The following is a 24800-nucleotide window of genomic DNA, read 5'->3' as shown; positions in this document are numbered from 1 at the left end:
TTGTTCCCACATAGCCTATAACAAGTGCATTTCCATTGGGAATACAAGATGAATTTATCAATTCCTTTAGAAATTTTTAAGTTTTCCCTCAAGCAGAGGGTATTTCCTTCTCAGGAAATTTTAAAATACATTGTAGATCAGTTTTGACTTGGAACAGCTGTTATGATTTCTTAGTCAATCTACCACCTTCATGCTTACTGTGCTGTTTTGTACACATACATCACTGACTTACCTGCATAACCCATTGAAGCATCCCATGCTGTGTTTCCTTAAAGGCCTGCAAGAAAAGCAGGTGTTCTTTTCAGAAGGCTGAGGATCAGAAGATCTTGTTACAGCTCAAGGGACTGATGAGCCGCTGCTTACTTTAGACATGTTACTTCCTCTCTAGTTACTTCCATCACAAAATATATACAAGCAAGATGCCCTCCTTTGCTCACATCTCACTGGAATTCTATGTTCTCCAGAACAAATGCTGTTTCTGCATTCTGTAACTCAGCATGATCTGTTGGCTTTTATTCTCTCTTGCAGTATAAAGGATAATAGAATTTCATCTGGGAGCTCAGCCACAACTATTACAGTTTCCTGGCCAAACCTGGTGAGTTTGACATTTTCACCGTTTACAAGCAGCTCGCTGGGTTTTGTTCATGGCTAGATACCTCCATTTCTGCAGATCGCATCCCATCTTCAGGCTGCCCCCTTACCCCTGCCCGCATCCCCTCAGCCAGCATACGGCACAGCGGTGCTCCGCGCTGCCTCCTCGGCCGGCCGTGGTGCCAGCACCTGCTGCTCCTTCCTGGAAGAGGCTTCAAGCTGACCATCTATGCATTTTGAAGAAAACCAATTAACAGGAAGCTGCAAAATGGACTCGTGCACCCATTTAGCAGGCAGCCAGTCACCTTAACGAGCACCCCACCTCCACAGTGCAGCCCACCTGTTCCTCTGGACGTCACCTGCAGCCTGCCCAACCCGGCTGCAGGGAGAACCTCCCATAAGATTTCGTTCCCTCTTTTTCTCCCTGTGACATCGGGAGCGGTCATTTCCGTACTTTTTCTGCTCTGACAATCAGGCAGCAATTCTAGCACACAGGCTGATGCACGGGCAAGTCACAGGTGGGAACCCCTCCAGAATGGCGCTTTGTGATTTGCTAACATCACCTCCGATTAGCAAACAGCACAGCAAAGGGGCAGCCCCGAGAGCCCTTGCAAGTTCGAGAAAACACCGGAACGAGCGAGGATTCTGAGGAACGCATACGCGGGGCTCCCAGCCCTCGATCTCCCCCCAGCCCTCACAGGAGCGCGAGCCGCCAGGTGGCGCCACGGGGCTGCGGCACGCGCCGAGCTGCCGCGCGGGAAGGGCGGGCGTTTAGCGAGGGCGTTTAGCGCGGGCGGGGGGTCGATCAGCTTGCAGGGTACAACTGGGTGACAATCAGCGTCCTACTGCTTTTTCCCCCTCCTTCTTTCTGCAGCAATTTTGAAATGCTGCCACCATGAATAGCGGGGTCTGAAATCTAAACAAGGTCTGACAGCACCATTGCTTCAATACTGTTTTATTACACACAACCAGTATTGTGATCTTACTGCTGTCGTACTGTGTGGTTTTTGTGGTTGCAAGCTATCAGCACCTGCTGCTGCCCTCCCTTTAGCAAGAGTGCTTGTTTCACAACAGCAATCAGGCTGATAAACTAACACATAGTCTTTACCAAGATGCATTCTTTACAGAGTTAGAGAACAAGTTCTGTTCACTTTCTTCTCCAAGAAAAGCTTCTGGAGTTTGGAATTTGCAGAGTAGCACACCCAAACAAAAACGACAGCCTTCCCCTCAGCCCTTGGACCACAGCAAGCACTGTCTCACTCCCTTACCAGCAAAGGGAGCTCTTTCACAGCTGAACGGAAGTCGTACAGCTTCCTAGGAAAGTATCTTAACTCCCACTAAGGGGTGAGTGGTGACAGTGCTTTATGGAGAAAACGCTTCATAAAGCCTGTATCAAATCCAGAGCACCCACACATAAAAGACAGACACAGAGTGAAGTTCATATCCATGCAGATAGCTGCCAAGGTCTATGAAGGGATTACTGGTGCAGCAATGATGATTAACTGGCAGTGCTGTCAATTAATGTATAAGCAGCAGACATGCACATTAAGAGGTACAGGCTCAGACTTTCTAAACAGTAGCATTTGTCATGGAAATTTGCTGAGACTCACAGTTAATCCATCTTATTTTTCTCTTCCATGCTTGTGTCTTACCTTTTTAATAAAGGTGCTATGGAGAAAATAGGCACAGCATGCTCCTCTGCTAACACGAAGGGTAACAACAGCAGTAAAAAAATTAGAGGATACAAGCAGCTTATTCACATATACTGATACTGCACTCTATTCAATTCTGTTAGAATAGTGATGCCCACTTAAGACTGAGATGAGAGAGATGAGCTGCCTGTGGAGGATATCAAAACGCACAGCTGCAAACAATGCCAGACTTCAGCTTCACATAAGCTCTTGAAAACAGTTTGGAAAATAAAGGTATCACTATCACTCCATAAGCTTTCCTCCCTTCTGAAGAAAGCTTCAGATCCAAAGCTTCCATAGCTTCTAAAGAAACACAAATACAGACCTTCAACCATTTGTAAACCTTGCACAGCAGCACTGAAAATAATCTGCATCTTGCTCAAATGCATATCATACAAACTGCATTTTTATAGCTGTAGTTTACTTGCTTCTTTGAACATACTTTTAGCATACAGCAGACCCAGACCAGGGCAATGACATGCCAGACAGAAGTTAGTGTACATGGCTTTAAGAGAACCTTACATACAGTAAGGCAAGCATTACTAGGTCTGTACCTAGTATTTAAAGATACAGAATGAAGAACTTCTACTCATCCATCACATCTTTTATTTTCTAATATCATTGTGATCATCTTTAGGGAAGCTGACGGATAAGAAGTGAGGAACGTACCAACTGCACTTTACGGATTAACAACCACAAAAATAGAAAGCACCTATAGAATCTCTGGGTTTCACAAAACTAGTTTTCATTTATAACACTTGACGCAACGAAGTCAACTGCAACAAGTGAAGAAGCTACATCAGTAAAGTGCTATTTTTGTTAAAAGTGGCTAAAAAGCACAACTACAACAGACTTGAGTATTCGGTGGTTAGATTGTCGATGTCCTCAGGAACTTTCATTTCAGGCTCTGTGTTTTTTGATGAAACTGATGAGCCCATTTGTTGAGCTATCATGAGATGTTACTGCAGCATCTGACTCCAACTCAGGCTCAATTTTCTTGGCAAGCTGTTTTCCAAGCTCAACTCTGCATTCATAAAAACAGAAGAACAGAGAGGAAAAACAATTAGTGCAAACAATATAAAGCATATTAAAAGATGTGCCAGTAGAGAGTACCATGGCAGTCAAAAAAAAAAATCAGTGTTCATGAGTCACTGAACAAATGATTTAACCAAGTGCCATTCACAAACAGCTGAAGTTCTCATAAGTACAGCTGCTTAGCTGAACACACAGCTCAAGTTACAAGATACTTAGAAAGAAAGCTTTGTTTTGCAGTCTGTGCTGTTTTCCCCTTCAGAACTCATCTGAATTATGCAGCCAGCTCCAAAGCAGAAGGTATTCACCTTGCTCCTGTTCAGTATTCAACACATCACTCAAAACACTCATTTGTAGCACTAAAACAATAAACAGCTGAGCTTTAGGACTGAAAGCTTTCTTCAACACTACAGAGGACTATCCCAGTGAGTTAAGAAACAAGAATCTTCTAACTGCTCCAAGAAAGGAAATTGTTCTACAGCATATTTTGTTTGTTCTCCCCACATTCTCTATTTAGTTTAGATTCCATTATAGATTTTTCTAATATTGTTGAAAAAGGTCTTTTTATTTATACCTCACTCTGAATTTCAGATTCTACAGCAGATACAGCTTTTACGAGACAGTTTCCAGTTCCTGCTACACTGTTTAAGGTAAAAAAAAAAAAAAAAAAACACTGCTGTGATAACACAGCTCTAAGATACATATGAAGAGTTAACTTCTATCCTTCAGTTTTTATGAAGCTATTCTAGGCCTTCAGAGCAAACTTGCCCTTCCAAACAACTCGTCACAGCATAGATAAGTTTCAGTTAAAAAATCCTATTCATTTCCCAAGCACTTTCTCCTGTGGAAGTTTTCCACAAAATATGTTGTGCAGTTAATATTACTGGAATTGAAGATAGCATCCAATTAGCTCCTGAAGAAGTCTTCCTTTTCAAAAGAAAGAAGTCAAAGTAACAAAACTCCTCATAAAACAGCTGTCCATGGAGCTCTACCATGAACCTCAGAGAGGGGTGCAACCCACAGCAGGTATAGGGCCCCAATGCAAAAACATTCTTGGTAGATGGCCTCGTCTAACTCCACTATATGAAAAATTAAAGGTAGTCACTCTTCTTGACTAGCAAATGCCAATCAAGATGCCTATTAAGTGTTTCAAGAGGTAAATTCTTGTCCCCCCTAATTTAAAAGGGACATTATTTTCCCCTCTACTTGTCAGAGTATGAATTCAGCCTGCTTGACTATCTTCTTGTTATTACTGTATCTCTTCAGCATTCATAGTTGGTTACTTATTTAATCTAAAAAGCAAAAGTCCCCAAACTGAAGTTACACTTAGGGTCATTACTCATGGCTGGACAAGGGTACACAGTGATCTATTCCTAAAAAAAAATTTTTTTAAATTTATATATATATATATATATTTTTTTTTTCATGGCTTACATTTAAAACTATTCTATCCTATATTTGTTTGATTTAAATATTCCACTATTTTTCATCATCTTCTCTAAGACATGACATATTAGGGAGTATGACAGTTAGTAAATACACAAGAAACAGATCAAGAGAACTTACCCCCACTGATCATAGCTGTTAATATCCCAGACAACCCCCTGAACAAATATCTTGTGCTCATACATGGCTATAAGAAAAAGAAAAAGACTTGATCAATAACCTTATCATGAAGTCTTAAAAAGCATTTGCAGTCTTAAGATCCATTTACTTACCAATGATTGCTCCCAAGGTGAATGGGTTGAGTTTTGTAAACATGATGGAATTGGTTGGGCGATTACCTTCAAAGACCTTTCAAAAACAAGAGGTACACTACAGTACAGTGCATTGCAATGAGTTTCTAATGCAAGCTCCATATTTTCCCTACAGCCCACATAAAATTATTTATATTAGCAGCAAATACGGAATCACAGCGTCCTGAAAGCTTTAAAAGCTACCTCTTCAATCACAAAGCTGTATTCTCATACTCTGCACTTTCTCCATTGTTTATTAGAAGCAATGGCAAAATGATAACTCCAAGCACTGCTACTATCACTACAGCTCTGGAAAGTGGCAAAATACAAACCTGGGGCACTGAAGATACAGTTTTTTCTCCAAAATGCCTCAAAAGAGTTCCAGTCATTATGTTTAATAGTAGCACCATTTACAGACTGCTCCACTACACCTGACAACCTTTAATACTACTTTCACTGCTGTGAAGACAGTAGCACTTGATAGCCACCTGAGTGCATGCCCCCCTTACCAACCTCCATCAAGCAGCTTAACACCACAAATCCCTCACCACAGCAATATTACTAATCAGAAAGAAACTGAAAAATGACAGAGCCTGCCTACCTTATGGGGAAGAAGCTTCTCCAGAGCATCTCCACTCAGTCCAGCTGCTTGCAGTTCCTTACGAGCTTCATCAGCAGTCTTTCCTTTCATCAAGGCCTCAGTCTGAGCAAGGAAGTTGGCCAAAAGAATCTAGGAGGTAAATATATGAACTCAAGCTATTATTTCCTTAGATAGAAAAGTGATTCTCAGTGCCTGAATCCAGACGGATGTACTCTAGTGACACATCATATTTTTAACACTATGGAAGTAAAGTGTGCTAATTTTGTGTATTACACCTGCCACTGCTTTTTACCTCAGTGCTACTGATTACTATTTCAACAGTACATGCATTCAAAAACACCCAGGTTTGCTTCGAGAAATCCTGTCCCTGCTGGAATAAACAGTGAACATCCTAGCACGAACAAATGAAGCTGCATTTTGTATATCCCTTTCACACTGACTGTCCTTTCTGGAAAAGCGAAATTGGACAACTATTATGTTTTTACTCTGTGAAGGGTAACTCTAACAGTACACCAGTACAACAGAAGTTTAGGTTATTATTCCTTGCCTAATGTTCAATTGCAAGTTGATGGGTAGCTTTTTCCTATCAGCTATAGTGAAAATAAACATTTATTGCATCCATAAGAAAAAAAACCATTTTCTCTTTCACAGATCCATCTTGTAAGTAGCATAGTTTGTATTACAACTAAAGAAAGTTGCTGGTACAGAACCCAAATAACATTTTTAACCTTAAATCACCACAATACTGAAGTTTAGCTGACAAGACATGCTTTTTCTGAATTATGCAGCAAGTGATTAACCTGAACACTTGTTTCCACATATGAAATAAATAGTTCAACACCGTTCCTTGAAAATCCTTAACTGGATAACTAAAACAGGTTTCAAAGATTTGCATGGGAGGTTACAGCCCTAAGCATGCTGGTAGAAAGAACTGCAACAGCATCTGAGGAAACTTTCACCAGCTCTGATAATATGCTTCTTCCTACTCCTTTAAATTCCTACAAGGAAGCTTATCTCCACAAGCCTAGTTTATCATCTACTTCCAGCCTCCACAGGCCACACTGTTGATGTCCCTCAATAATAAAGCTACTGTTCTTGAAGAACAAGCATGCCTCTAATCAAGTAACTATAATTTAGATTTTTTCAAATCTGTTGTAAATATTCATGAGTCTGCATGTATGATTTTCAAAGGGACATTTAGAAATCAGGTGCACTGCAAAACTGGATAAGCTTCAATGCCTTCACTGTCAAGAAAGATGAGTATTCTGATAAAGATTTAATTACCTTGTGATGCAAGCCATTTCTGATAGGATGCTGAGTCTGAACTGGGATCATGAAGTCACAGGGAATCATGCGTGTTCCTACAAGAAAAGCCATGTTAAGAGCCCTGCATTAGAAGGAAATTTAAAACACTAAATTCTCACTTCATGTTGAGTTATTGGTAGACTTGCCACTTCAAAGATTTTCTAGGTCATGTATTAGGGGGAATGACAATACAGCTTAATAGTTTGTTTTAGTTGACTCTCTGCATTCTAGGAAAGACACCTACATGTTATGGCCTTTTACACCACTAATTAAGAGCACAAAAGTAGTGTCATACATGCCTAGACAGAAGCCCAAGCCTAGCTTCTAAACCAGTGTAAATTCTGAAGACTCTTACAGCTTTGTAGCCAGAATTAATTCCAAAACAAAGTAGTGAACATTCTGTTTTACCTTGATGAATGAGTTGGTAAAATGCATGCTGCCCATTGGTGCCAGGTTCTCCCCACACAATAGGGCCAGTACTGTAGTCCACACGAGATCCTTTCTTGGTAATGTATTTGCCATTAGATTCCATGTCACCCTAAAAGGGAAGAGTACTATTATCTTTCTCATAGAACCACACACTATCAGTACAAGCTTTCATACATAAAGTGCTGCTCATTAATAGAAATATCATAAGGATACATAACTGCTTAATTTATGGACACAAACTTAACTGACATCTAAGGAAAAAAATAAATATCTAAATTACTTGAACAAATTGGATTGTAGCTATCTTCACACAACTTTACGTTCCTGACTACATGAATTTATGTAGTTATAATTTTAACCTGGAAACATACATTCTCATTCTAGAACCAGGTCAGAAACATCTTTATTCTTTATCCGCGCTTTTTGAAATCATCTTCTCCAGATGAACCTTACCTGCTGGAAGTAGGCAGCAAAGCGGTGCATATATTGGTCATAGGGCAGCAATGCATGGGTTTCACATCCGTAGCAATTTATATACCACACCCCCAGCATGGCCAAGAGAACAGGCACATTCTTCTCCAGTGGAGCAGTATGGAAGTGTTTATCCTATTAAATAAATAAAACATTTTCCTTACAGCAATTGTCATACCTCCCAAATCTTTAAGTGCTTTGGTTTTTTTTAAACTGCTGTTTTGATCCACAGAGCTCCCAGAGCAGCATCATTTTACAAGCACTGCAAGAGCACAGGGAGATGAACTTTGAAAGGCAGTCAGTTTCTAGTTACTGTGCTAAGAAACAAATTTGAAATAGGCAGCCCAAACTCACCATCCAGTGGCCTCCGGCAAGCAGGCTCTCAAAGTTGTCAAAACCTAACGATTGAAAAAAGAATCAGTCTGAACTTACAGCTTAGATGTCATCTTTCTGGCAGAGACAAGCCTGGAACAGCCTGAGATTATTTTGTACACAGAAAGGCTCCCAACCACTCACTGAGTTTAAAGTTATACTCTGACTTCTGAAATCTGTGCCCCAGACTTATTAGTTATGATTAAGGCATGGATTAAATGCAAGACCAACTTCAGGAATCATACTTCACAAACTTCACCTAAGCTCCATCCAGACAGAATGGGCAACTGGAAGGAAAACAAAGGCAGTTGACATGCATTAGTCAAGGCTACTGTTTCCAGTTTCCCCACTTACTGCTACAGTGGAAAAGCTTGTCCAAAGTAAAATAGGCGAATAAAACAGGAATTTCTGCATTGAGTCTGCAGATGCACACCTGCAGTAAGGTCTTTTAAAAAAGATTTTGAAGAGGAAGTTTCTTTTTCCTTCCTTGTTCTCTTAAGAAACCAAACATTTGATTGTTTGCTATACAGATAAGGGATTTAATCACTATTTATTTTCTCTAATGAATATTTTACTAATATTCTTTCTCACAGGAAGCCAGAAACCCTGACTGCCATATGGAAAAAACCCTATGAGATTGTGGTGAAGTGTCTGACAATCAAAGCAGGAGCTCTACCTATGGTCAGGGGGCAGCTCTGGCAGATGAAGGATGTAAGATCAAGCAGCACAGACAGACTGGCACATCAGCAGTCAGCACCGTATCTGTCTGACAGCACAGATGAACAATTTATTGCAGACAAAACAGTAAGTGCCTGACGCTTATTTTGCTGTTCAAGTACGCTTTTCCCACATATGACAACTCCTGTTAACACCATTCCAAGAATTCCACAACCAGTGTTTTTCTTTTGATGTTATTCTAAGGAAATTCTAGCTTTCATTAATAACTTTATGGTCTCAGAATAAATATTGGAAAGGAATGATGAAGGAAGAGACACAGGAATGTACGACAGCCTGTTCATCAAGAAAAAGCACTTCCCAGAGCTCTTTCACACACACTCTGTACTCGCCACCCGCATGTGAGATATGCATCAGACACCAATCGTGCCTCAGAGCACTAAGATAGGTGAGGATCAATTTACAGGGCCATCTATGTTTGCTTCACAACCAACTGCAGATAGACTGTAGAGTCTAGTGGTATATGAATGTGTTTTTAAGAGATAGTGGAGCAGGAAGTATGTGATGGGAGAAAGAACTGTTTCCACTCACAGCTCTCATGCAGAATTTGAGACAATTTTTTTTGGTGCACTGAAGTGTATATGCTGTCACAAACTTGATACTCTTAAATAGTTGAGGCAAATCAGTTATGAGATTTAGTTTTCAAGGCTGATGTGGCTTTACAAAAGCCAAGCACTTTTGGCTACGCAGGCAACTGAAGCGATAATCTGACCATTTCTACATACATAGGAGCAATTTCCAAGATGTCAGAAGTACTATTAAATGTCATTTCCTTTGCATCCACTTGTTTCAGCACGAACATTCACCTACTTACAGAAGAGGTTGGATAAAACTGTCTGTCCCAAATTTAATTCACAATCCAGTACTGCTCAGTTATTCTACAAGTATATTCCCCAAATAAGATTCTTGTTAATCATATGAATACCTACCAATATGAAGGGCAATGGAGAGACCAATGGCTGACCACAGAGAATAGCGACCACCAACCCACTGAAAACAAAAGAGTGGTTTACACAGGAGAAGCAGAAGATTTTGAAATTCAAACTTATTCAAACTACTACAAAATAGCTGAATGTTTAGACTACTTTCAGCAAAATATTGTGTCTGGATTATCAACAAAAACATCCCATGGCATAGTCAAGGGGACCTTATAGCAACCCTTTAACAAATATTTAAGTAGGCATTTCTTTGAGAATGTAAAGTTTTCTAACTGATCTAGAAGCTATGATTTATATGATACCTGCTGAAGCAGTTCCCTTCAGAATGTCTGCAGTTCACTTTGAAATACAAGCTTTAAATTTAGTATTAACTGTTTTTCTACTACTCATGCTCTATAAGCACAACCTGCTTCAGCAAGATTTTGACATTACCTAGGGAAAGGTAACACTCTAGGTAAGTTCTAAACTGCAGCTATAAGATCTAGTATGTCAGGCACAGTCAATCAGACAAACCAGACTGATCTGAAGCAGAAGGGTCAAGGCTAGATGCACTATACTTAAGATATGCATGTGCTATAAAATATCAAAGTTAGACTCCTGTTTCTAATGTTTGACCTTTACAGGCGTAGATTATATACAGTAGACCCCAACAGTCAAATGTCACAGCTTATAATAACTAGGAATAAGGTAATACTTCTATCTCCTATTACCCAGCAGATGATTAGTCAGCCAAGAACATAGAAGGCTCCTCTCCAGATCTCTAAACCATTCTGTTAAAATCCTGTTGTCAAAGACAAGACTAGTCTACTTGTTAGGCACACTCTTAGTTTGTTTCATGACTTTTCACATGTTTCAGTGCTAAGAATACAAGTACTATTTTGGAGGGGGGGGGGATTTTTTTGTTGTTTCATGTTTGGTCAGTCACATCTAGTCAAGATTTTCTTAGAATAACTTAATTTATTCAATAGATATTTTAACTATTATGGATATTCTAACCACTGCACAACTTTAAGACTTCTACTTACATCCCAGAACTCAAACATGTTCTCAGTGTCAATTCCAAACTCTTTAACTTTAGGCTAGAATAAAAAAAAAGTAGGGAAGATTAAAACATTCTTAAAAAATTTAATGTCCAGCAAATATGAAACAAGTTTGGTGCCTATTAAATACACAATTGCCCAATTACATCTATTTTAAAATTACATCGCTTCCATCATAAATATAAAACCTACTTACATTTCCAAATACCATTATCACCATTCAGCAGTTCTGACTGCCAAGACATACATTCCTCACATTAGAAGAATAGCAATATAGTTAGGACTGACACTGTCCTAAATGGAAAAAGGAACTTCACACCAGATTACTTGACAACCTCTCACTTACTGCAGAGTCTAATTGCTGCATCTCTTTCCAACTCAGCCTTTTTCCCCCCATGAAATGCCATGTCAGTGCACGTCATGCTCATTGCATGTAATATTCACACAAGCTACCTGCATTACTTCAGCAAATATCTGAAGAGTTTAAGAGTAGTACTATTTGTTTATAGAGAAACTGCATGCACATATACTTAAGAATATCAGAAAGCTTGAAGTATGTATCATTTCAGATTCACAAAACTCTAGAAGAAAAAGTAATCTACAGTGGTGCTACAGTTCAGTACTCTGGAAGTGTTCCAATTATTTTCAGTAGAATAAATGCATTATTTTAATAGGAAGTCTAACTAAAACACCATTACTTGAATATCAATAAAGGCTTCCTTACTTGATTGTACAGTGAAACTATCTTAAAGGTACACAAAAGAAAGTCTAAATAAGACTTATACTTACACCATTGGTAGACAAGGCAACAAAGTGCTTGGCCACAGCTGAAGGCTTAATAGAAAATGAAGACCATTAGATGTGGAATGTTAATTATTTTCATTTCTTGTTATAAAACCTATTTGCTCCTATTTTACATGTAAGAAAAAATAGTTCACTATTATCAGTTATTTTTGCATTTATCAACTTAAAATCATCTTATTCACATTCACTGTAAGACTTGGCAGCATGCCCATCCAAAAGAAAGTGTGTTCTGACAACGTTCTCATGAAGCTCTCTCACTGGAAGCAGAGGCTACTTGGAGTAGCATACCATTTTTTCCAAGTACATAATCAGCCTGCTGCATCACTAATGCCACTCCTGAACACTTCAACTTTGTCGTACCCCTCTCTCCTAAGGAGGAAGGATCAATTACAACTGCAACTACTGATAAATCTCAAGCTAGAGATTTAGACTTAGGTCTTTCAGTGACTGTTCTGGCAAACTTCTATAATGAGAAACTTCAAAGCCCAGTTTTCAACCTAACTACAGCTATTCTGACTAGAACACGTTAAAGATTATATGAACTACCTGAGCAAGCAGTATTTGCTTCTTAGTTCTAAAGGTCAGAAACAGGAGGGAGTTAAGTTAAATACAAGGTTTCTATTCAAACCACAGCCATCTGCTATGGAATCTCTGTATACTACTTCAACCATAGTTTTGTTTCTAGTTTTGAAAAACGTGACAAGAATTGGAAGATAATGACATATTCTTTGATTTCCATGCCAGTGGTACCACCAAACCATTAGCCAGCCCTAAGGCAGATACTATCATGTATTTAAGGGCAGAATTTGGGAGAGAAAAAAAAATGACGACAACACAAAACTTGTTTTATCGCTTCCATCAGACAGCTTGTCACTAACCATGATGTATTTCAACATTCTCTAGAGCATTTGCTAAGCTATGCAGCTTACATTTGGGCAGTTATTGGCCCTCCTCCAAAGCATGCTTAAAATGAGTAAGGAAAAACTGCACAACAGGAATCAGTTGTGTTCTGTTACGTAACCCAAGCATTAGACTTACATCCTTAGCAGCATGTAGGAACCACTCTTTGGCCGTTATTGCATTGGTGATAGTTTCTTGGGTGGTGAAAGTCTGAGAATCAGAAAATGAAGACGCATTTTATACTTAAAATTGAAACAAGTTCAGGCTGCTAAAACATCATTTAGTATTAACCTGCTGTGGTTATTTGGAATAGAGGCTCATTATAGACAGTTGTTACCACACTCCAAAAAAAAAAAAAAAGCAAGCTTATCAAACCAATTTATCATTTTGCTGGAATTGAAATCATTACTCCCCATTTCCTTCCCTCCCTAGAAGTGGCGTACAAACCTGAAAACTGAAGTTTCCTATTTCAGTATTTCACTAAACATTAAGTTTTAATCACTCAAAAAGGAAATAATCAAGCTTCAAAACAGGACAATCCACCTGGCCTGTCCTCTTGATCTTTAATTCCTTCTCTTCCAAGAAGCAGCACTCATTTCTGCTAAAAGTATTTTGCTGATTAAACATTTTCCTGCTTCATGAAGTGTGCAAAGAAGTTCAGTCATGCAGATCTGCAAAGAGCTACAACCATTCTGATGTACTCAACCATCAAAATTTTCCTTTTAGGTTGAATGTAGTGTTCACTCTTCTCTCATCTATCTCCAGACGTATTTCATTACGAAACACAGGCCTGCTATGGCAAACAAGAAAATGCCATTCACCCTCTTCCAAAGATATTTAATTATCCAAGTACAGCTTGGCAAATAGAAACTGAAGAGTTACTCTTAATCTGGCAGTCTTCTAAGGCTTTGAACCACGATGCTTGAACTCAGTTATTCAAAACTGACCATTAGCATTACTTTGTGAAGTTTTTTTTTTTATTATTCCATAAGTTGCTCTGCCACAGTATTGCCAAAATAAGATAATGAGCACCAGAGTAGAGCATGGCCAGCATTACACACATTAATTTATTGCAGATTCTGTCCTCAACAGTAAGAAGAGCCTACTGTGCTTCAGAAATCAATCAACTCAAATTATGTAATACAGAATTCTGTCTTCAATTTCCTCTGATAAGAGGGAAGTAGTAAAGGAAGTAAACAATGATGGCGCTAGCAATTAAGCATTAAATTAAAAAATAAGCTTATTAATAAGCTGAGACTTAAAAAGGCAGTTATTACATCTGTACTCAAAAATGAAATGTCATTAACACTACCATCAGCCTGTCTTTGCTTGTTCATAAAGCAAGAAACTTAGCATTTACTGTGCCCAAGGATGCCAACATTTGTTATTTAAGGTAGTAGTAAAAGATCTTCTAAAACAGAACGAAGATTCCTAAACTACATTAATGTGAAAAAAATCAGTGAAAAAAAAAAAACGAACACAGCACTACTGACCAATTAACATCGTACTTTGTAATAAGCAATATGAAAGACCACAAGCAGAATTAAGGAATGTGACAAAAACTTGAGTTTTATGTGAGATGACACACCCCATCCACAGCAAGGTATAGCAAAGCAGACTTTTGAGAACATAACTTAAATTTGTGTTGACTGAGAAACACTCAAGACAACAAGAACTTGCTCATGCATTACTTGTGAAGGCAGCTGAATCACTTCCAGTGCTGGACTACTGTACCCCTGAATATTTCAGTAGCAGTACAAACTTCAATTCCAAGTTTAGGAAGAATAAGAACAGGCTTTTTTTAGAAATAGTTCACTTTACAGATACCTAATTTAGACTTTCCTGTGGAAGAATCTGTTTTGACTGAATCCTTCATCACTTGAAAAAGTCATACCAGTGACGTTCTTAGACATACCTTTGATGCAATGATGAAGAGCGTGGTTTCTGGGTGGAGCTCAGCTAGGGTTTTGGCTATATGAGTACCATCAATGTTAGATACAAACCAAACACGTGGACCTCCCTTGGAATATGGTTTCAAGGCTTCAGTTACCATCAGAGGCCCCTGGAAAGAAGTAGCAGTTAGGTTGTCTTAATTGTACATATGCACATACAAAAAAGATGAGAAAGATATATACATGTCAGGAGCTTACCAAGTCAGAGCCACCAATCCCAATATTGACCACATCAGTTATAGCTTTTCCAGTGTAGCCTTTCCATTCACCACTACGGACTTTCTAATGCAGGGAGGGAAAGAACATAGTAAGTATTTTATGCTATTTATATGTTGAAGTTAACAATTCTAACACTGGAAGCAGGCTGTGTTTTCAAGTACTGTTGTAGAGGATCTCCTAAGACAACTCAGTTTTATACTAACTTCTTTGAAGCAAGTGCTAACTAAGCGCCTAGCTAGCAGTTAGAAGTTTAACACACATTAATAGCAAACTGCAAAATTAAATCTTGCCTTCCTGAATGTGAATTATTATAGCATTTACAATGAATGAGTATAAAAGCAAAATAAGTCAAGCTAAAAATGAAAAATTTTAGGTACTGAATTATTTGCATGAGATGTTTGACTCAAGTTTTTATTTTACGTGTCCTTAATTAGCAAAATCACTTCTAATTAAAGTGGAAAACTTTGTAATAAAGCCTTACAGAAAATACTTATGGGCAAACCGAGCATCTTTAAGACTTCTCTACTGCATATTTATGTATATGTTGCACTGAAACATCTGGAGTTTAGCTTTGAAGCATATGGAATTCTCTACTCTATTCTTGCTGATTTTTAACAATTATTGAGTCCCAACAAGAAAAAAATACAATGATTAAGCAGTATCAAAACACTGCACTGACTTCTGTCCATTGTGTACTATCCATACATCAAATGCTACTCTAATCCCTAAAGGTATCTTTCCAGTATCATGTGCACTTCTACGTAAACTCTCCCATTCTAAAGCATTGTTTCTACAACAACTTAAGCTGTTGATCATGCTGATAGTTCATCTCCTTCTCTGCATATGTTTTTAAGCAAAAGCATTGTTTTACTTCCTGCAAATACAGAACCATTTTTAGTAAGCACCATCACATAGCCTGTAAATGATGTTGCCATGGTTTTTAAATTCCACCTGCCTAGGTGAGTCAACTAAAACAAGGATCTTTGTTAATTTTTCCAAAGATGCTGTTTAGTAAGATTTATTTTAAATCTGCATTGGAAGTGATATTCCGGCTGATGAGTTTCAGCAAAGTAATAATTCCACATTTGAACCAGTAATGTTAGAAACCTGCATAAAGAAGCAGAGAATAGACTGCGAATCAGCCTACAATCAACACTTGACGACATGCATATAAGGAAACCTGACTGATTACAGTATATGAAAGGTAAGTTATGGTGGAACTCGATACCTGGCAGAAGTGTTTCATTTTGTCCAACACTTTGTTTACTTCTGGAACAACATCTTTCCCATCTACAAGTATTGGGGTATTGGAACGATTTCTCAGAGCAATATGAAGCACAGCTCGGTTCTGAAACAAGAGGGAAAGAGACAGTACAAGTCAGAAGTAACTCCAAAGCTTCCCATCCAGAAGGCACTACAATCTTAAACACCATTAAAAACTCTTCAGATTAACTGCAATTGGCAGCAATCATTTGTGTGTATGTGTAGCAGAAATGCTAAGTCACAGCCTGAAGCAGTGATTGAGCACCTGGTGAGAAGGCAGGGCCAACCCGGGAGCTCAGTGCATGCAGTGCACCTGATTGATCAGAAGGGGTGGAGCCAGGATGCACCCCTTCCCAGCCCTCATTTAAGGGTTGGCAGGGGAGGTGAGGGCATCTCTTACTGGAGATCCCTGCATTCCTGAGGCCTTCCAAAGGTAAGCAGCTCTTTTCCCTCATTCCCATGGCTGCTGCATTTGGGCACATTCTCATTTGCTGTAGCCGAAGACCTTGCCATCCCATTATAGCATTACGGTACGTATACACACCACCAGCTACCTAATCACCCTCACTTCACAGAATCAGTGCAGAGGGCTCACAATCTCACCAAGTAAACAAATAGGTTATTTTAACTACTTTAAGGAGAGCACTCAAGATCCCTTACAAAGCACTGAGTATTTGAGGCTCAGAATTCAGCAATATTCAAGTCCTCGTTAGCACACTTTTTTCAGTCCTACAAAAGAGAAGTTTCTCTATTAATAAGGATATTAATAAAACAGTTCATTTCTTTGGTATTTTCTCAGTTATCCAGGAGTCTTTTCCATACACAGAGACAAATACATATTATTTTTCATCAGATACAGTAACCACATTATTATATCCACGGCTACAGTTAAAGGTTCCTTGAATATCCTGCACACCAGATACACAGCAGTTGGTATCTATGGGAAAAAAATTATCCTATTAGCAGAGAATTAGCACAGCAACATGCATGCTGCCACAAGTCTGAACACTGAAATCTGACCTCTGACTTGCCTGTTCAGGAGCTTATGGTTTCAATCTAGAGCAAAGGAGCTGCAGTCAATACTAATGAATAAATTAAATAATTTGTCTCCTGTTTCATTGTTCCTCATAACAATGAGAGGCACTGAGAGACAAAGACCACACCAACAATATAGTCTACCAAGTTATCATTTAAATACAAAATACTCATTCAAAAAAAAAAAAATAAAGTTTGTGGTTTGAGTTGTTAATGATGAAGATGTGCTTAAATCTGCAGCAAACAGGCTTGTGTTGTTGTTTTTTTCTTTTTTTAAAAAACTCTCTTGGCCATGGAATGCTATTACATGGTGAATATTGTCGTTATCTAGTTTAACAGATTTTTCTTCATCAAGACAAGTACTGGCATTCAAACTACTGTCTGCTGTTACACAAAAATACTTCCTAAGTTTTGGTAGGCAGTAAAGAACGCCCTCATAACAAGTGGTCAGATGCGTGCTACCTCATAACACACTGTCTTTGCAGCATATCAGGCTACAAGTTCTAACTCATCAGGACAAACACCTGGCAATATCATGCTTGAGCACGCTATAAAGAATTTCCACATAAGGACCAACCAAGCAGTCAATGCCTGCAGCACCAAATACAGACATGTCTTAAATACTTAACAATAAATATCTAAAGAATGCCCTAAATCAGAATAAGAGTAGTGGACAAGTCAGTTCTCGCCACTAAGCAGCACCCTTCTGTCTGGCTGCTCTAGGTTTATTCCATCAAGCTATTTGACAGCAATCTGTGTAAGGCCTCATCAACATTTCACCATGTCTACATGTTCATATTCCATAACTAAATCAATTTGCTGTTCTACATTAATCAAAAGTGATTTACACCAAATTTAATTTCAAGTCAAATTTTGATCAGAAATGAGAAGTAGCCTGAAAATTAAGAACACCAAAGTCATCATATAGTTTACTGTTAAATCAAGTCACCATATTCTGACGGCACTGAAGTAGGGAGGTAGCAGATGAAACCAAACGCATCATACAGTGTAATAGTGTGTTCAAGTGCTATTGGGCAAAGTACATCCTTCTGAAAAGACTTCAACCACCAAATATACTTTCTGGTAAAAAGCAAAGAATAACTCTAACCCTAAAATTCAACCAACCAAGCCAAAGTAAATACTTAGTTCTGCAAGTTTGCCTCAAACATACTCTAACGCAGGCAAACTAATAATTCTATATTATTGATTCCATCCTACTTTCAGTTTTAGGGAAAAAAAAAGGTGCAGTTCTATCCTCTGCATGTTATAGTGAACATTTAAACATTGTAACTCTCAGATCTACAGATAGGAATATAACCACTCTTCTTGAAAGAGGTGGCTAATTTTTCAAGACAGTTAATAGTCTCTACTAGTAGAAGTACCCAAAACTAAGCAGCTTCAACAACCCAGAGCAGAGAGCCTTACACAACCTTATTCACATTTTCTTGTCTTTGTTAGAGCTGTTGAAATCTCTCCTGTAACTAATGAACAAATATTACAACTGCTTTCAGCATTTCAAACTAGCAATTACAGTAAGTTTTCCAAAGACTCATCTCTTACAAAGATGCATGAACATCCACAATTACACACACACACACACACACACACACACACACACAACTGAGGGGAAAGAGCTATGGACAGAAATAGCCTTACCTCAGTGAAGTTGATCTTCTCTCCACTAAACATTCGTTCTCTGGCACTTTCCACACCCCTTGACTTTGCCTGAGTAATGTAAAAATAGATTCCTCTTAAAAATAGCAAGAAGTCAACACGTACTGTAAAGGTCCAGCTAACAGAAAGGAGGGCAAGCTTTTACCACAAGACAGCCAAAGAGAAGTTGTTAGATGAAAGACTTACTATATGCTACTTTAAAAACAGATTTTCTCATTTTAAAGCAAGTATTTTTTTGCACATCATTTCCTTAACAGGATACATAGCAACACATTCAAGAGACAAAGATGTAGCGAGTAGACTTACTCACTGGGTTTCATCTTGTCAGACTGCTACAGGATCCATTTATGATAGTTTGTAACAGTTTAAGTATTTTTTAAAGAACAATTAAAACAGCATTAAAGCAGCAGAAGTGCTGTTTTAGAACTGTATCCCACCTGGTGTGGCGGAAGCAATAGTTAAGAAAGGGTTGTAATTATGAACAGCAAGCTGAAGTTAAAGACAAAAACTTCTTAAAACACCTCCAACTACAAGGGAATATCAAAACTACAACTCCGTGATGTATGAAACAATATTTCAGTTGCAGGTCAACAAGTCATCAGCTTTTCTTACAACTTGATCTTAATCCCTTATTTTACTACAGACTTCAGTAACAGTATGAGACACCAACCGGTCTGTTACAGAGAACAGGGCTTTTCAGTGAGCTCAAGAGAGATCTGAGTATTGAAAAATGGCCCAATTCCATGTAGCCAAAGGATAATGCAAGACTTCCAACAATGCCTATTAAGACTTACTAACTAATGATCTTGAACACGGAATCAAATTCAGAGCTAAATATGTATAAACAACACTAGAGTGGTCAGTTACAGGTAAGAGTTAACTTTCTCAGAACACTGAATTAACCAAAGTTTTTTTTACCAGTTCAATCAGCATTTTCATCACTTCTTCTGTAACCAGGTTCTTCGAGTAGTCCAGTAAGATATCCCCATGATCAGTATTCAGAGTCAGGCTATCAAAACAAACATTTCAGTTAATTGCACATTCATAAAGAATTTTCAGCAAGACAATGACAACTCTACAGTTCAGTAACTTGAACTCTAGTTGGTCTAAGTTAGTAAAGAGGACCTGAGAGACAAACTGGCCCCACAAGTTCTGTAATATGATTTACTAGAGAGTACATCATTTAAACTGAAGATTGCTGTTTCAAACAAGCTAAGTTATTGTGTCCATTTTCTGTCTGTAAAAACACAAACACAATGAAGTTTATTTAATGCATAGCTACATAATCACATTCTGTTTCACCGAGCTTTCTCCAGCAATTAGGTTTTTTCCTAAACACAATAGTTAAAAAAAAACTTATCACAATATGCTGCTGCTAAGAAAACCAAGCTGCTTTCAGTTACATACAGGTCATTTCAACAAATCCAGACATACTTTTTCCTACAGTAATACAAAAAGAGTTACATGTCTAAACAACTTAGAGAGAAATTACCTGCAAAGCACAATGCAGAATTCAATCTTGTTTGTGCAATGAACAGCCTCATTTTGCTCACAGCCTCAGTGGATTCTCTACATGATTTTACCAACCGTGAGAGCTATACACAAGCATTTCAGAAGACAGACATCTGAGGTTTACATCTGAGCTAAAACATTAAGACAGTAGTTGTTAGAAGCCAACTAAGCCCTTTCGTATTCACTAACCTCATATCTAAATGAGAATCTGTACAGCTCCCCTATTGTCCTTTACTATTTTCTACCAATTTCTTTGCACTAATCATCAACCTAATGAATAAAAACACTTACTCTGAACTCACACATCTAAGTCAGATGGCTTCAGACAAAAGCACAGCAAGTAACTTCTCCTAAGTTACTCTCATTTCTGCTCTACATGCTTGACCATAGGAAATCGCACATATCTAAACTGATGGCATTTCTGCCCTGCTTTTTCTTTCTCAATATTGAGGCCCCATAACATTCACCGTTATTTTAGTGCTAGCTGTGCTAGGAACTTCACAAGACAACACAGAGCATAGTTGCCATTCCAAAAAGATATGATGGAGCAGGCAATGATCTGGACAGGAAGACTGGGATGGATGGAATTTGTAATAACAATAATCAGCAAGGCCTGGACACCTTGCCTGTTTCAATAACTTAAAGAAAAATACTGGAAGAAACTGCAGCCAGATGGCATCCCAAGACATTATGCAAGAAGCAGCAGCAATGGCTACCAGTGAACACAGCTGGTCTAACTTCCCATGCATAACGCACAATACAGGCACGCATCCTAATCTCACCTGAACTCTTGAACCAAGGGTACCACCCTTTCTTTAAACAGAAGCAAAAAAAAAAAACCCAAAACCTTCAGCTCAGCTGCATTCTGCTACACTATCCATTCTGCAATGCGGCATCTGTTGAGAGCGCTGACTGGGTGGAACATCACTTGTCACGTAAGCCACATCCACACCTAAGTCACGCAGCCCGTCGCTGGAAAGTGGAAGGCTGACCATCCTTACAGACCTTACATCTGGGCAGCACACAAAGCCCAAGGTGTACCCTACAGGTCTGACCACACTGCATCAGGAAGAGGATGTGCAAGTTTTCACAAGTGGAGACAAGACAAAGAAAGAAAGGGTCGGTACTGCATAGGACACAGCCAGTGAGCGTTAGGTTCCTATAGTAACACTTAACAGCATGGAGTCCCTGAGGTGAGGTGCTCAAACTGAAAAATGGTTATTCTAAAGTTCTTACAACACAAGGACCAATAAGCACTTTTAAATGGGTGTAATTTTCTTTTTTCTTCAGAAGAAAGTCTATTATTTTATGCTCACACTCAGAAGAACTGACTGCCTTCATAAAGAAGCTCATGGGGGAAGAGGTGCTAATTACAGAGGCCCTTTGGGAAGCCCTCTGGGCCCAGCTCTCGGCAGATGCTAGCTATGAGTCAGATCTGCAGGATGGCAGCAGAGCAGGGATCAGTGACAAGTGTGCAAGCTGATCTGCCCAACTGAACCTGGCTGTCTGTTCAGCACTTTTATTTGCTCCCACGAAGTTCTCCTGGCAGTGCACAGTGCATGGATTTATCACAAAATGGGACCAAACCCATGAAGAAGAAATAAAACAATCTCTGAATACAACTGTTTCTTCTCCTTACAGTTTGCTTAAACAAACGCAAACTTGGAGAGCTATGTGAGACAGGTGGCCTTCACAAAATGCATTTCATAAGAAAAATACAAGTTGGATAACCGCATTCTGGGGGACACACACTGACTGCTTCCAGTACGGAGCTGCACATGAGCATGTGTGTGCTTAAAGCATCACTTGTCAAATAACTTCCAGTTAATGGTATACAGTTGTAGCATAACATCTGAAGTCTACAACATAATCACAAGAAATTCAATACATACTATTTGAAATGAAGACCAGATTTTATGGTTAAAGTAGCTTAGTGAGGCAGCAGCTAATAAGACTAAACTTCAGTGTTGTAAGCAGCACCTCAGTCATATCTTAGGATTTACTCAGCCAGTCTGCTTCAGCTCTCTTTCGTCCTATGGGAACTATCCTATGGATATTAGGAGAGTCAGTCTCTTGAAATGTATGGGGGATATGGAAAGCTCACAAGCAGAACATTATTTCCTACTGAAAAAAGATTTAACTAAGATTAATAAAACTGTTCTTCTTATAGTTAAGCAACATTCTGTTAGAGGAGCCAGATAAAGTCAGCTGTCCAAAAACTTGGCACACCTTTTCCATCCCTGCAAAATGGCTACGTGGAACTTCACATGTAGTGTTTCGTTACAGTTTAAATAGCATGTAATAAGCTCAAGGGGAAAGAAGTCTCGACCTGGGATGCTGAAAGAAGCATTGACACATGCAACAAAGAAGTCCTATCTCTGCATTTAAGAACAGAAGCTCACTGTGCCTGCACTGCCCAGGCTTACATGGAACCGAGCATCAGCGATGCACCTCCACACACACAGACCCGTCTGACTGCTACAGCCCAGCAGAGCACTTGAAACAGCACTACCATTTTACAGAGGAAACCAAAGGCTCTCACATCGCTTCACGTCTTACTTCCTTTAGGGGAGAAAAAAAAAAAAGCGTTGCAAGGTGCCGGCTACTACACGGGCTGCAGGAGTTGAGGCAAGCAGGGCCGCTTGGGGGCGAGGGCCGGCTCTGCCCTAACCCCGGCAGCCGGGGGCAAAGAAGCGGCTCCGGCCATCACCGCAGTCATCTTATCGCGGGGCTTATCATGACTAAGCACGCGGCCGCGAGATGGCCGCCCCACAATGCCGCCGTGCAGCCGGCGCTGTGCCGCCCAGCACGTACCGCGCCGCAAGGATGAGTCAAGGACGAGCACGCGCGGCCAACGCGCTCGGTGCCGCCGGAGGAGCCCCCCCGCCCCGCGCCATCCGCCGCAGCCCGGCCGGGGGGCGCTGCAGGCCCAGGAGCGCGTGCCCGGCCTACGAGCGGCCTCCGAGCGCTCGGCTCAGCCTCGGCCGGCGGCGGCCGCCTCTACACCACCTCCGGAGCGCCGCCGAGACGGGGCCGCCACCTCCAGCACGGCCTTCCGCGCACGTCGCGGCTCCTCGCGGCCCCGTCAGGCCTCGGGCGGGGGCCGCCCCACGAGGGCGCGTCTCCTTCGCTTACGGCCAGCCCCTCCCGCAGCGCCCACCGGAGCGCTCCGCAGGGCGGGAGCCCCGCGCGGCCCAAGACCTCGCACGCAGAAGGAGCCGCAGCGGATCGCCTCGCTCGGCTGTGGGTAGGACGGGCAGGGGCTGCGTAGCCTCACCTGAACTTATGGAAACGGTCCTTGTCGGCCTCGAATAGCTGCCGCAGGACAAGCTTGGAGGCGTTCGTCTTGTGCCACTCAAGCAGCTTCTTGAAATGGGGGTCTGCGGACAGCGCCATGCCGGCGGCCAGGCGGGGACCAAGCGGGCGCGGAACGGCAGTCACAGAGAGTGAAGCGACCGCTGCCGCCCCGCCTTTATAGCAGGAGTCCGGCCCCGCCCCGGCTCCTTCCCCTCTGCGATTCCCTCCCTGCCGCGCTGGGCTCGGAGCCGGACTGGGGCTGCGTGCAGCACTGCGGTGCCTGCGAGCGGCTCCCAGGGCAGGCGGAGTTTCGCCCCGTTATAAACCTGCGCGGGCGCGGAGCAGCCGTGTGGGGCTCGCTCCGCTGTTCGTTTTTAACCCGGCCGGCCTGGTTTCAACCCGTCTGCGCGGTGCCGCACGGCGCAGCCCGGCTGGGGGCTGCCAGGGGCCGGGGCGGTGCGCTGCGAGGGCTCGGCACGCGGCCTTAGGGCAGCCGTAGCGCTCCGAGCCCCCAGCTGGCAGCGAGGCGTCCAAATCCTCGAGCGGCTGAGCGCCGCAGCTTCAGACGGGTCGGTGCCGCGCCCTCGGCAGGGCCAGCTCTTATGTAACGGCCGGGCGGCGGCTGCTCGGTTCTGTGAGCAGCGCGGCTGTGCGGCGCACGGGCGTACAAAGGCGTGTCGAATTCTGGAGATTATACTCTTGGGGCTTAAGTGAATAAATCCCGGTGAAGTCATATTTTAAGCACCTAAGACCCTTTGTGGATGTGAGCCTAAATCAGAGTCACTGAGCGTGAACTTGGCACAGATCGCTACAATCACAGCCCAAGCCTGCAGCAATAGAACCAACGTCTTTTTCCTGGCTCAAAAAATATTCTGAACTGATCCTTAATTACATTGGCAAATGTGTACTTTGGTCACCGTGGTAATAAACAGTAAAGGTCCTTCCCTGAATCAGAGCACGTTTGCTTGTTCGAGGGTTTGCTTTTTTTGAACTTAAAACAACTGTTTAACAACCCAAAGACTTTTTCTTCAGCATAATAAATCTTAAACATTTTAAGTTTTCAGGTTGTTTTTTTTCTTTTTTTTTTTTTTTTTTTTTACATTTTTGAAGGCTACACTCATCCTTCCTGTTGTAGCCCAGGGGAACTTTTCCAGGGCAGCACTGGTTCCTTCACGCTGCCCAAGCACCTTCCAGAGGCTGTGG

At 40.8% G+C, this 24800-nt stretch overlaps 1 protein-coding gene across 2 annotated transcripts; it reads right to left on the bottom strand.

Moving 5' to 3' along the window:
• Positions 1-2865: 2865 nt before the first annotated feature.
• GPI (glucose-6-phosphate isomerase) lies at positions 2866-23782 on the bottom strand. Of its 2 annotated transcripts, none has more exons than XM_085235131.1 (18): positions 23578-23782; positions 19707-19797; positions 18771-18839; positions 16045-16164; positions 14796-14879; positions 14561-14707; positions 12784-12855; positions 11731-11775; positions 10927-10980; positions 9893-9953; positions 8211-8254; positions 7839-7991; positions 7365-7494; positions 6936-7012; positions 5652-5780; positions 5033-5108; positions 4881-4947; positions 2866-3306 (listed from the first exon to the last, which is right to left on the bottom strand). In XM_085235131.1, exons 1-18 carry the CDS (start codon positions 23694-23696, stop codon positions 3183-3185), a joined length of 1662 nt encoding a protein of 553 aa, XP_085091257.1. In that variant the 5' UTR covers positions 23697-23782; the 3' UTR covers positions 2866-3182. The 2 variants fall into 2 exon arrangements, with proteins under 2 accessions (XP_085091257.1, XP_085091258.1); XM_085235132.1 differs by lacking the exon at positions 23578-23782 and adding an exon at positions 23115-23139.
• Positions 23783-24800: the final 1018 nt, after the last annotated feature.

Source organism: Meleagris gallopavo, chromosome 13 (genome assembly GCF_905368555.1).
Source record: "Meleagris gallopavo chromosome 13, MGAL_WU_HG_1.1, whole genome shotgun sequence".
In the NCBI taxonomy this organism is placed as follows: Eukaryota; Metazoa; Chordata; class Aves; order Galliformes; family Phasianidae; genus Meleagris; species Meleagris gallopavo.
Note: the sequence above shows the minus strand (reverse complement) of the source record. Positions and strands in the feature narration are given on the sequence as shown.